The 13043-nt window shown below is 30.9% G+C and overlaps 2 protein-coding genes and 1 non-coding gene across 3 annotated transcripts; 2 read left to right on the plus strand and 1 right to left on the minus strand.

Moving 5' to 3' along the window:
• Positions 1-2119: 2119 nt before the first annotated feature.
• On the minus strand, positions 2120-4421 carry LOC101250044 (putative DEAD-box ATP-dependent RNA helicase 33). Its single transcript, XM_010327522.4, has 2 exons — positions 4292-4421; positions 2120-3641 (listed from the first exon to the last, which is right to left on the minus strand). The coding sequence occupies exon 2, from the start codon at positions 3632-3634 to the stop codon at positions 2585-2587; it is 1050 nt and encodes a 349-aa protein (XP_010325824.1). The 5' UTR covers positions 3635-3641; positions 4292-4421; the 3' UTR covers positions 2120-2584.
• Positions 4422-4452: 31 nt separating this feature from the next.
• Positions 4453-4523, plus strand: TRNAG-GCC (transfer RNA glycine (anticodon GCC)). The gene has a single exon. It is a non-coding gene; the product is annotated as a tRNA-Gly (tRNA).
• Positions 4524-5192: 669 nt separating this feature from the next.
• Positions 5193-8075, plus strand: LOC101244799 (uncharacterized). Its single transcript, XM_004246345.5, has 5 exons — positions 5193-5432; positions 5554-5674; positions 6408-6511; positions 7527-7658; positions 7748-8075. Exons 1-5 carry the CDS (start codon positions 5430-5432, stop codon positions 7772-7774), a joined length of 387 nt encoding a protein of 128 aa, XP_004246393.1. The 5' UTR covers positions 5193-5429; the 3' UTR covers positions 7775-8075.
• The last annotated feature ends 4968 nt before the right edge of the window (positions 8076-13043 follow it).

Genomic DNA, 13043 nt, shown 5'->3' on the forward strand with positions numbered 1-13043 from the left:
ATTATTGTTATACATGATTGAGGATTAGCAGTAAAATAGTCGTAATATAATTATTTGATATTTTCTATACAAGTGAATGTCATTTATCGGAAACAACCGCTCTATCCTAGAAAGGTAAGCATAAGGTTTATGTTGTTGAAAAGCTCTATCTATTTTGGAGGTGTTGGCTACATCAGATATTACAGGTGCTTGGTGTTGCTAAGGAAGAACTCCCTGTCAAGTACTTGGGAGTACCTTTTGAGGAATTTTTAACCAAACTAAGTCATTATATAAAACAATTTACCAAAGTAATATATTTTTCTAAAATTTTACAAAACTAGTATAAACGTATTTCATGGTAACGTTTTAGGGTATATTTTATTTTTTAAAAACTAACAACATTAGGTTGATATACGTTACTGCAAGTAACGTTTTACTTTTAAAACGTTATTTTCAATAACGTTTTAGGAGTAAAATGTTACTGTGAGTAACGTATATCAATCTGACGCCATCAACTTTTAAAAAATAAAATATATCCTAAAACGTTACTGTGGAATACATTTATACTAATTTTGTAAAATTTTAAAAAAACATATTATTTTGGTGAATAACTTTATATAATAGCTTATTTTGGTTAAAACCTCACCTTTTGAGTGAAAGAATATTCATTGTCCAGTCTCGACCTATACTTGAGAAAATGGTTGGAAGAATCAACTCCAAAGACTGCAAAGCTCCTATCCTATGCTAGAAGGTCATAGCTGCTCAAGCATGCAGGAAGTTTTGAACCCGAGACTCCCCATATATCCTAACTTTGATGGACAAAGTTACCTGTTGCCGGTGGGAGGTTGCAGATGTCAAGTGGAAATAGTCGAGGTGCACGAGAGTTGGCCCAGACACCAGAGTCATAAAAAAAAATGTACAGTAGAAGATTTCATTGGACAAGAGGTGTTGAGATGTTAAAAAAAGTTAGCATGGCATAAAATTTGTTGTTCCACTATTGCAGGAGGGTTCAATGTGTTGGATGTTTATATATGGAACAAGCAGCCATATGCAAGTTGTTATGGAACCTATGCAAGAAGAAGGATTAACTTTGGATACAGTGGGTACATGAGTGCTATGGAAAGATGGGCATCATAATTGCAGCTAAACTTGGATTGTTTGGAAAATCATCAAAACACGATTATACGTTGAAGATATAGGACTGAGTATGAATCAATGGCTACACTGGCCTTCCTCCTCAATCAAGAAGTAATATCAAGTGATGAGAGGGGAGTTCCCGCAGGAAATTGGTTTGTAACAACTTGGGATCTCCTTCGTGGCACTTTGTTTTTTAACCTAGCTGCACACAGAAAATCATCCACTGGGGATAGACTTGCAAAATGGGGGATCACTTACGCCTTGCCCACTCTGCAACACAGAACCAGAAACTATAGACTGTTCTTTAAATGTTCTGAGACTGCTGAAATCTAGAATAAGTTGCTACAATAACAGGGAATCCACAAGCAGGAACTAAAATGGCAGGGGAATCGACATGGCTGAGATAGTTATGACAGGAAGTGCAGGAGTTGAACTATATAAATTGGTGCTTGCTAAGATGCCTTTATTAGGTCTGGCTGAAACGAAATACTACAGTTTCCCAAGGGACTCAGGTCAGCAGTGATGATAGCTAGACAAGTAATCCAGGATGTATTGTGTAGAATAATAAGCAGTCCAAAACAAGGAAGAAAGCTAAGACTCTTAATTTTTATCCTTAGTTGTTGCTAACTAGTTGTGAGGAGGATGAAGTGATAGCATAGTGTTTGGCTTTGGGCCCTGTCCACTGCAGACTTACTTTGAGTTTGGTTCTTGTAAATATTGCTATTTGGTAAACAAAATGTTACTTACCGAAAGAGAAACAATCACGGAACCAAGAGTCTAGTGATTTGTCGACTGGTGAAATAGCACTCATTTTAGCATTCTTCTTCTGCGTCCACATAATGTGAACCAATGAGTTATGCAACTCAGTACTCAGTTTTGAACTAAACAACCTCGACATTAGACAATGAAATTGAAATAATCATTTCAGTACTCAAACAATAAAATTGAAGAACTTCCTAGTCAACAAAAACATATTAACTTCCAAGTAGAGAATAACATGAAGTCATCTGAAAGCAAACTGTTATATATTATACTGACTTACCCAAAACAAATTGAGGTCTCAAATCTTCATCTCTATTCCTTACAGGAAAGCCTGGATGTGCCATTCACCAAATGGAAGGTTCACAGCAAGCTCGAATTAATGGAAACTAATAGTAGAAGATACGAAAGTAGCAAATTATTATCTTCCCTCTTCACACCCTTGAGGGAAAGGCGAGGATAGTAATCAGGGATTCTATGGGCAATCATAAGCAAATGTAAGATCAAATTCATAATAAGTTGTACATCCTTTTGAATCCTACAAAAGCTTCACATCCCCAGTTCACACTTCACGTGCTGAACTCGAAGTTCTTTTTAGTTTCCGATGTGGATCTAATGAGTAACTGTTAAAGATGCAAAAGTATATATATGAACAAGGATGATTTACATATTCTCTCTACCAAATTTGTGCTTGTCTACATCAGAACTCTTAATTGTCTGGTTGAAGCTCATAACTCCCATCGTTTAGCAGACTCAATTCAAACACTGGAGAATCTGAATCATCAAACATGTCTACCAGATTAAACCTTCCATGCTTTCCGTCACTATCAACTGGGATATGACCCTTATTCTTTACTCTAGACTTCCCAGCTTCCGCTGAATTAAATTTTTCAGCATGGACAGACAACTTCCTCTGATCTGTGCTCTTCCTGAGCTTATTCTGCATGCCCGTGCGACTGTTTCCATCTTTCGACACATTATTAGAAACTAAACCCTCATTTCCTTCTCTATTGGATCCACTTCTTAGTTTTGTTGAATTTTTCTGCTCATTTCTAGCACTCTTCATTCTCACCTTCTTATCACTTTCTACCTCTTTCTTTGCTAACTCCGCCTGCATTTGAGCATGAACTAATCTATCACTTCCACTTTGAGAATCTGAACCCAAATTTGAGAACTCATCAGAACCACGATCAGTATTCTCAACATTTCCATAGGGTTTAATGCTATGAACAACCCCCTTAGGGAAAAATCTTGCTGAGGGTAATCCATCTTCAGGCTTGAACAATTCTGGCCCATCTTTGTCAGACCACATATCAAACCCTCCAGGCTTTTGAAACCGATCTGCCAAGACTCTCAAATGCTCATCCGCACTCACAGAGAATAAAGTAGGTGCCTTTTCAACCACTTCCCAAGGCCTCTCAAGCTCAGAGACAGCAGCTTTCAGCTCAGCCCGCTTCCTCATCTCATAAATTTGGCGTTCCCGAGCCAATCGGGCCTTAAGGAGCTGCTTAGACTTCTTAGCTTGCATACGCTTCCACTGCCACTTTGAAACGCCTCCAGGATACGTTCTTGGACCACCACCCATCCTAATTATTAACTTTCTGTAAGGAACATTGGTTATTGTGGTGGTGGTAGTGGTTAGACTAAGGGAAGAAAACTTGGTGGAGAGGAAGAGCTGGGATTCCCCTAAAATTGTCTTGGACGAAGATATACTCTTACAAGGTGCTGAAACTAAGAATGATGAGCTGAGGAGAGACATTTTCTTCCTGTAAACACAAGACCCGAAACTTCATAACTGAACATGGCTAGAGAATAAAATAGATCACGTCGAAAATGATACACATTGTATCATAAATTCAGGATTCTAAACTAATTTCTCCACCTTGACTTGACTTTGTAAAGAGTTACTTTGGCTCAAATGAATTGCAATTCCTAGTAAACAACATTTATCTTTTTATCATTAAAATTCTTCTCCCAGTAATTACATAAGTAAGACGATTTTCCATCGCAAGATCAGTTCACCCCACTTAGAATATCATCGTCAACAAGTGAACTACCCTACATTGAGTAACTATCTGAGATATCGGATGAACTACCCTAAGTTGAGTAACCATTTGACATATTATCTCCATATATTTATTATTATTAACACCCAACAAGCAACTACAAGTTTCAATCTCAAATTATTTGCATCAGTTATGTAAATTGTACCAATCAAAATAAAAAAATAATCTTAATTTAGTTTTTTCTCATATCTCCATTGTTTTTTTGAACTAGGATACTAAATTAAACAGAGAAACATTCCAGATATAAAAAAGTAAACAGATTTTGAGAGAGAAAAATTTCGAAAACTCACAAATTAGCTGAAAAAGGCGCAGAGACAAAATAAATCAAGAAAGAGAGAAATTAAGGTGACCTGAATAGAGCTTCGAAGCAGTCGATTCGCCGTTCAACTGAAATTATTCCGGCGTCTTCTCTACACTCATCTATATCTTTTCTTATGGCAATCTGTGAATTTTGAGAATATGCATACTTATCTTAATTCAAAATAATTAAATAAGACAGCGTTAACAAGTTGCACCAGTGGTCTAGTGGTAGAATAGTACCCTGCCACGGTACAGACCCGGGTTCGATTCCCGGCTGGTGCAATACATTTTTTTTTTGCTTGAGTATTTTGGGTCAAATTTTTTCCGATACGTAACAAAAGTAAATATCTTTAATCATAATAAATATTGAAAATATTATGAATATCAAATAAACACATAAGTAAAAAATAATAAGTAATTGATAATTTAAATACTTTAAAAAGGATCAAAAGTGCCCCTTGGAACACTAATTATAGCTTCTTCTTTTTTCTTTTTTTGTTTTTACTAAATTACTATATTTCAATCACGATATTAAATTTTAAATATATCAAATCTTGAAATCATAAAACATATATATATATATATATATATATTCTTCTCAATCAATAAAAAGATATTTCTTTTTTATTCAACAGTGGATCAACAATAATTTTAACCATAACTTTATCATTAAAAAATAGTTTTTCTTGAACAATTACTCTTTATTTATCCATTAAATGTCAAAGACAACAAAAAGTAATACAAATGCTAAACCAATGGTAAATAAAAAAGACTATTTTTTTGATACTATAAAAAAAGAAAAAACATAAAAAATTTGATACTTTTTCTCATAAAGTTTCATGAGTAATTTGAGGATAAACATTATCAATATTGTATATTTTATTTTTATTAAGATTGACGATTTCTTATAATAAGAAGTCAATATCAATAAGATTAAAACTAAAAATACATATATTAGTCGAGATTGCAACCAATAAAAATCTCTAAATTAAACAAGTTTTTTTTTTTTAAAAAAAAAAAACATTTGGGAAAAAAAGAAGATAAAAAAGAAATAAAAAAATTGGGATATTTTTGTATTTGTGCAAAATATTCCTATTTATAGTCAAAACTTTTCCTTTAAACCCTAGCATCTTCTTCACCTAAACCCTAAACTTCTTCTTCTCACAGTTCTCTCAACTCGCGGCTGCCATGGTACTTTCTCTCTCTCTCTCTCTCTAATAATTTTGCTTTCGAAGTTCATACTTTTGCTTAATTTTTTTGAAATTTGTCATCTTTTTGCTTGATTTTTCTGTTCTAATATACAATTAATTAGGCAACGGAAACTGTGAACCCAAAAGCATACCCACTTGCTGATTCACAGCTTACAACGACGATAATGGATTTGGTTCAACAAGCTGCTAATTATAAGCAGCTTAAAAAGGGTGCTAATGAAGGTTATTGACTTTTTTACACTTTTTATTATTATGTTGCCAATCATTTTTGTATCTACTGTTTTCAATTGAGATTAAGAAAACTAAGATAGTTTCGTTTCAGCCTCAAAGAGAACCTTTTTTGTTTGTGGTGGTGGGGAATAAGAGCTAGAAAGGTTGTTACTTGTGTTGTTTTGGAACTTTATTATTTGGTCTTTTGGTGAATATGTTATATGGGTTAGTTTTGTTCAAGCCCCAAAGAAATGAGAGTTGTAAAGATTGTTACTTGTTTTGAAACTTTATTATATGGTCTTTTGGTGAATAAGTTACTCTTTATGTGTAGTGCTTCACTAAAGATAGAGAAAACTTGGTTTGTTTTGTTTGAACCCCCAAAAGAAGCTTTTTTTTTCTTTCATTTTTCATGGGATAAGAGCTAGAAAGATTGTTACAGTAGTATCTTTTGGTTAATACTTAGTAAGTTACTTTTATGTGTAGTGCTTAACTGAAGATACAGAAAACTGGGTTAGTTCTGTTTCACCCCAAAGGGACTTCTGTTTTTTTTTTCATTTTTCATGGTGATAAGAGCCCGAAAGATTTTTACAGTAGTATTTTGAATTGGGTTTGGTTTCATTTATCCCATGGAAAAAGAATTAGGCATCAAGATTTGATTTTACCACCCTTAAGTGATAAATCGGTAATGTGTTGCTCCTATTTTTTTGCTCAACTGAAAGAGAACTGTATCTTTGTTTTGTTTCAGCTACAAAGACACTCAACAGAGGAATTTCAGAATTTGTTGTCATGGCCGCAGATACTGAGCCCCTTGAAATCCTTCTTCACCTTCCACTCCTTGCCGAAGATAAGGTGATTTATTTTTCCTTTTTTTCAAGAAGTTCTATTCTTTCGCCCTTGTTGATGTTTTTCCCTTTTTAATTGAGTATTGGACTAAACAGCTCCAAATAGAGGTAGTGAATACTGAGTATATATGAGGGACTCTGGCAATTTTAAGATTTATACATGTCTCTTCTTTTTTTGGTCTAGTTATTGGCATTTCAAAGAGTTGTGTTTGTTACTCTTTTGTGTTACGCTGGGTGAGGTTACATTGTTCTGATTTCAGACTATGGAAATTGGAAACCATGTACATATTATGCACTTTCCCCTATATAAACTCATCATTTTGAAGAGCTGTATTATATGAGAGTATTGTAGCTATTTGCTTTTTCATTCTATGATTTGGCATGTGATATTTCTTTTCCTCTTGAAAATACATCTAAAGCTGCAAGACCAAGCCTGACTAATCATATTCTTCCAATGTCTTGGCATTTTCTATCAATTTTATTGCATGGTGTCAAATGTTGCGAGTTTCCAATAGTGTCAAATCCCGATCAAAGGGTACTAGGATTTTTTCCCTACTTAGGGCTCGGAAGCGAGATCTCTAGTGAAGAGTGGAGCATCGTATACATTCTACCACAACCCTGGTTGGTGAACAAAGGAGAAATCTTGTTAGAACTATACAGTTGCAAGGATGCCATTATCAGTATAAGAGCTATACAGACCTCTTTTACTCAAAGTTTTTATTTGTAGCTTTATTCAGTTTTTTTATTATTTTGAATTGTTTCCTAGTTGCATATACATTGTCTTAGTTATAGTTTTCTATAATAGAATTGTGTTGTCCTTGAACAACAATGTGAGAATTCATTCATGTCTTTCAACTTTTGGCACACTTTTCCAACATCAGTCTTGCTCTGTTCTGCAACTGTATCATCCTTCGTTTGGTGCTCAATTTAGCGTCTACAGTCTACTGTGTTCAAATAATAACAAGGGAGTTTTGTTTCAAGTAATGAGTTCTAACTTTTTCTCCTTCCATCAATTCTTTCAGAATGTGCCCTATGTCTTTGTCCCTTCAAAGCAAGCTCTTGGGCGAGCATGTGGTGTTACCCGCCCCGTCATTGCTTGTTCAGTGACAAGCAACGAGGGAAGCCAGTTGAAATCTCAAATACAGCAACTAAAGGTAACATTCCAAATCTTTTATTCTTTGTCATATCAACAACCGTTTTCCCTCGTGTAAATACTCAAATCCCTGTTTCTCTTCTTATGCAGGATGCCATTGAGAAGCTCCTCATCTAAATGTTGAGCCTTTTGCAGCATGATGGGCCTCAACTTCACTTTTGAGGCTTGGACTGAAGTAGTTGCCGTCCTGTTGGCACTTTTTTTTTTTTTTTTAAATCCTTGTTTCCTTTTTGTTCTTGGATTTTTTACTATTGATGTTCTAAGAGGTACCGATAGAAGCATGAAAATTGAATATCAGGCTTACGTTACAGTTAAACCTGAGTTTTATTATATCGTGTATGTTTAATGTAATTCTAGTTTTGCTCTTATCATTTGGTTGGTGCAATGAAGTATCCTCTTTGCTTCCTCTTCTATATAATTTGTCAGCTGGTAGCTTATAACTTATTAGTTCAACCTATTAAGCATGAATTAATCATCTAATTCCAATTTTAGTCTCAGTTCATTTCATCAAATTTTGGTATACTTGGTCTTTGTCTCTGATTTTCTATTCAAAAGTTGAATAATGAGATGCTTTATAGAAGTGCTCTTTGTTTCTTTTGCTCCACCTTTATAGGATCATGTGGTCATTTGTCTCATTGCTACCTAATTGAAACATTTGAAGTTTACGAATTCTGAATTTTGGACCAAAAGTTATTAAATTCTGTTGAATATGTCGATAGGTGTGTACGTGCAACTAACAAACGAATCGTGCTGATTATAAAAATTGCAGGATCTTCAGCTGTTCGTCACTTTGCCAGCAAATATCTCAGCTTAAAATTATATGCAATAAGTTTTATATGAAATTATGATGGTATCTTCAGTCTTTTCTTTTTAATATACATAAAATGTTTCCCATTTAATAGACATCTTAGTTAGTCAAATCCATAAACAAAAGGTTATTTCCTATTGGCTACAAATGTTAAAAAATTGTTTGTTATTATCACAACTTAGATTTCTTTGATACACTGCTTCAACACTAACAAAACAACAATGTTTTGACGAGGGATGAATCTTCTCTTTGGAGTATACGTTCGATAAAATTTCATAATTCGTGTGTAAATTATATATTGATCTTCAGAAATTACATTGAATTAATATGTTTTGATTAATTTTGAATTTTTAAATTTCAAATTTTAAATCTATTTCTACGGCATCATATGGGATAGTAGTACATTGATAATGAGACAAGAAAATCAATTATATTAGATTGTCATTTGGTCCATGTTTTGATATTCGTTTAGTATTTGCAATGTTTTTCACTAACATGATGTCTATCAATTTATGTTTTTGGTCGATGAAATGTACAATTTGCAAATATTCTTAGATTCTTGGTTCAATTACCATTGCTACTAATGTTGGATGTTTCCATTGTTAGATTATAAGTTACTCAACTTTTATAATTTCATATTGGAAATTTGTTGAGAAAAAAAGCTTCCAAACCTTTCAAAATTTATCCGTATTCAATATTTATAGTATTAAATTGAGTCCGGAGCTTAAAGGGTATAAAATGTTAACAAAATTTTTAAAATGGTATATGAATTTTTATTTTAACCAAAAGCAGCGATTTTGCTCGCGGAAAAAGTAAAATCACTGCAATAGCAGCGATTTGCAAAATTTGATTTTTTTAAAAAAAGAAATTATTGCCTTGACAGCGATTTCCAAAATATTTTTTTTAATGATTTTTTAATAAATCGCTGCCTAAGCAGAGATTTCTTTTAAAAAAAATTAATTATTTATTTGAAATTAAAAAAAAGAAATTAAGAGCAAATCGCAGCAAGTCTCCAATTTTTTACTTTTTTTTTTTATGATTTTTTAAAATAAGTAGTAATCAAAATTTTTACAAAATATAAAAAAAAAATTGGAGACAAAAGTGCTCTTAATTTCTCTTTTTTTAAAAAATAAAAATTAAAAAAAATCGCTGCTTAGACAGCGATTTATTAAAAATCTTTTAAAAAAAATTATTTTAGATTTTTTTTTAAAAAATAAAATCTTTTTTTTGCAAATAGCTGCTATTGCAGCGATGTTGCTTTTTCCGTTGAGCAAAATTGCTGCTCTTCTAGCGATTTTGTCTTTTTGACTAAAATAAAAATTCATATACCATTTTAAAATTTTTGTTAATATTTTATAACCTTTAAACTCCGGACTCGTATTAGTACGGACAAATCTTACTGCATTTCGCTAGATTACAACTGTCAAAATTATTAATTTTAACTATAAGACAGACACAGCTGTTAATTGGACATCAATTGAAAAAACCAACTAAGGAAGGCCACATCCCCCAACAAAAGATTCAAAACTTTACTTTTTATTGAGGTTTGTACTTGAGTAATATTACAATAAGTAAAAACACTTATAATAGTGTGATCTAATAGTCAACTAAACAAACGAAAATTTAAAATCACGATTTAAAACTTTACTTTTTATTAAGATTTGTACTTGAGTAATATTACATAAGTAAAAACACTTGTAATAGTGTGATCTAATAGTCAACTAAACAAACGAAAATTTAAAATCACGATTCAAAACTTTACTTTTTATTAAGGTTTGTACTTGAGTAATATTACATAAGTAAAAACACTTGTAATAGTGTGATCTAATAGTCAACTAAACAAACGAAAATTTAAAATCACGATTCAAATGACCAAAAAAAGTAAAGTTGTTTTTCTAATTTGTTTAAGTTTTAGGTAACATAACTACTTAACATCTATTTTAATAGACCATAACAAACATAAATCAAATAATTGAGATATTATAAATAATTATACTCTTATATTTCGTTACTGTTCCATACTAATTTTTTTGTTCACCAATTAATTATAATAACAACTTCAAAGACAATCAATCACCATATTGTAAAAATTGAATAGATTCGATCTATAGTAATTTAATCATCGTAACATAAAAAATATTTGAAAATAAATACATTACAAAGAAACATCATGTTCCCTTTATTAATAAAATCCAGTTGGTATTCCAAATATTCTATATAAGTTCCACGTGCATCTTCTTTGATTTCCCCTACTTTGCAGACAATTTCATAACAACAATTAAATTGTACATTAATATATAATATATATATATAATCAAATACAAATGGAACTTTCCATCCAACCACATGCTAATTATGAGATCTCTATATATAACACATTAAGTCCTAATCAACATTACCTCAAAAAAATCATCAAGATTTCAAGAATATATACACAAATATGGCTAAGTTTATTGTTATTTTCTTGATCTTAACACAATCATTTGTGTGTCTAGTCATGGCTAATGAAAATGCAATAAATGTTGCTAAATCCCCTAGTTCTAGTCCATCACCTTCAATTAGAAAACTTGGAAAACACAATCAAGAAGAAGAGAAGGGTATTGATAATGATAATATTATTATTCCTAAAGAAGTGTTAATTGGTTCTCCACATCAACAAGAGAGTATTAATGAAGGTGATAATGATGATGAAATCAAGATTAATAAACATCATCATGATTCAATTGATAAGTCAATTTTTGGAGGTGGAGTTATTCTTGGAGGATTAGCAACAACCTTTTTTGTGGCAATATTTTGTTATATTAGAGCTACTAGAAGGAAGACTAATGTGGAGCCTAGTTCCCCTAGTGCCACATCATCAATAGTATGATGATTCATTTTTTCAGAATGAAAAAATTCTATATAAAGAGTCTGTCTTTCTGAATGGAGCCTTATGCGATACGAATCTAAAATTATTGGATTTTAATGCAGATATTAGATATCAGGTGAAAAGAAGAAAGATGAAAAATTATTTAAACCCTATTTTGATAGAAAATTGTAAAGATACCATTAGTCGATTATGATTTTTGGAATTTTTGTTGTATAAAAATTAAATAAAAATACTTATGTTTTACACTCGAGTTTCATTTGAGATAATTTAATGTTTGAAAATGGGGAAAATTTCATATATGGCAAACTTATTTGATTAATAACATTATATGGGTATAGTTTACCTAATTACATTCTATGAGTATAATTTAGTTATTTTAGGTATCTTTAATTTTGTATATAAGGTTTTTTTTTGTTTTTTATTTATAGAATTTTATTTTAAAAAGTGATTTGTAACTGAAGCGTTAAATATGCTAACAATAAATATAGATAATGCCATAATTTACTGTAAACATCCTTTTTTTAAGGTAAACATTCAAATTTAATTTTTTTTAAAAAAAATAAGAATTATACAGCAATTGAAATAAAAGATAAACTTGTTTTTGCTGTTTATGAAACAGCAGTTCATCAATTTTTTTTATTTTTTCTTTGTAATCGAATTCAGGTAAGTGTTCATTGGATGAAAATTCATGTTTATTATTGCAATAATTATACAATGTTCTATTGGATTTACAAATTTTGATTTATGTGCGTTCGTTATTGTGATGTCATAATTTATTTATTTTTTGAAAAACTGGTTTCAAAATATGATTATTTTAAGCAGAAATTTCGTACTATACAATTATATACTTTTTGTTGATGTAGTATTTGTATATTATAAAGAAGATCAGTGTAAGCGAATACAGGTAATCGTTGGTGATAATTGTATATAGCCATAAAGTAAGTGTTTTGCTTTTGATACAATTATATACTTTTTTTTGATGTAGTATTTGTATATTAAAAAGAATATCAGTATAAAATCAAATCAGTAATTTGATTGTATAATATATACAAAAACAGACAATTTTAAAAGAAGTCATGTACAGATTAATTTTTGTATATGTCTTCAAACTTACCTTTTTTGTATATTAATATGTGTACATGAATATAGTAGTTAAACATGACAATATATACAACTGTCTAAATAACTTTATATATACTCCAATAATATATAAACTTAATATATACTAACTTCAATAATTTGTATATAACTACTAAAATATACAAATTACAATTTTTGTATATGTATATAAACTTAATATATACTAACTTCAATAATTTGTATATAACTAATAAAATATACAAATTATAATCATATATGAAATTTTTTTCATCTGTATAACTAAGTCCAATTACTTTTTGTATATATTTACAAAAACAAAAATAATAATGAGCCTTTAATATACAATCTGCTACTACCACTATTAAGACTTAGTATATTATTCATTATACATAACTTAAAGTATGTATAAAGTAATCAAATCTACAGACACATATACAAATATATAACTAAAACATGTGTGTACTAAACATGCAATATACTATATACAATTACGTGAATACAAAATTTACTTAAACAATAATTTTTTGTATATTGACATATAAGTAACAAAAAAATTGTATCTAAATTTGTGTTTTAAGCCACTACCTCATGATTATGATGTTCTTCAG

The sequence above is a fragment of the Solanum lycopersicum genome, chromosome 9 (genome assembly GCF_036512215.1).
Source record: "Solanum lycopersicum chromosome 9, SLM_r2.1".
Classification (NCBI taxonomy): domain Eukaryota; kingdom Viridiplantae; phylum Streptophyta; class Magnoliopsida; order Solanales; family Solanaceae; genus Solanum; species Solanum lycopersicum.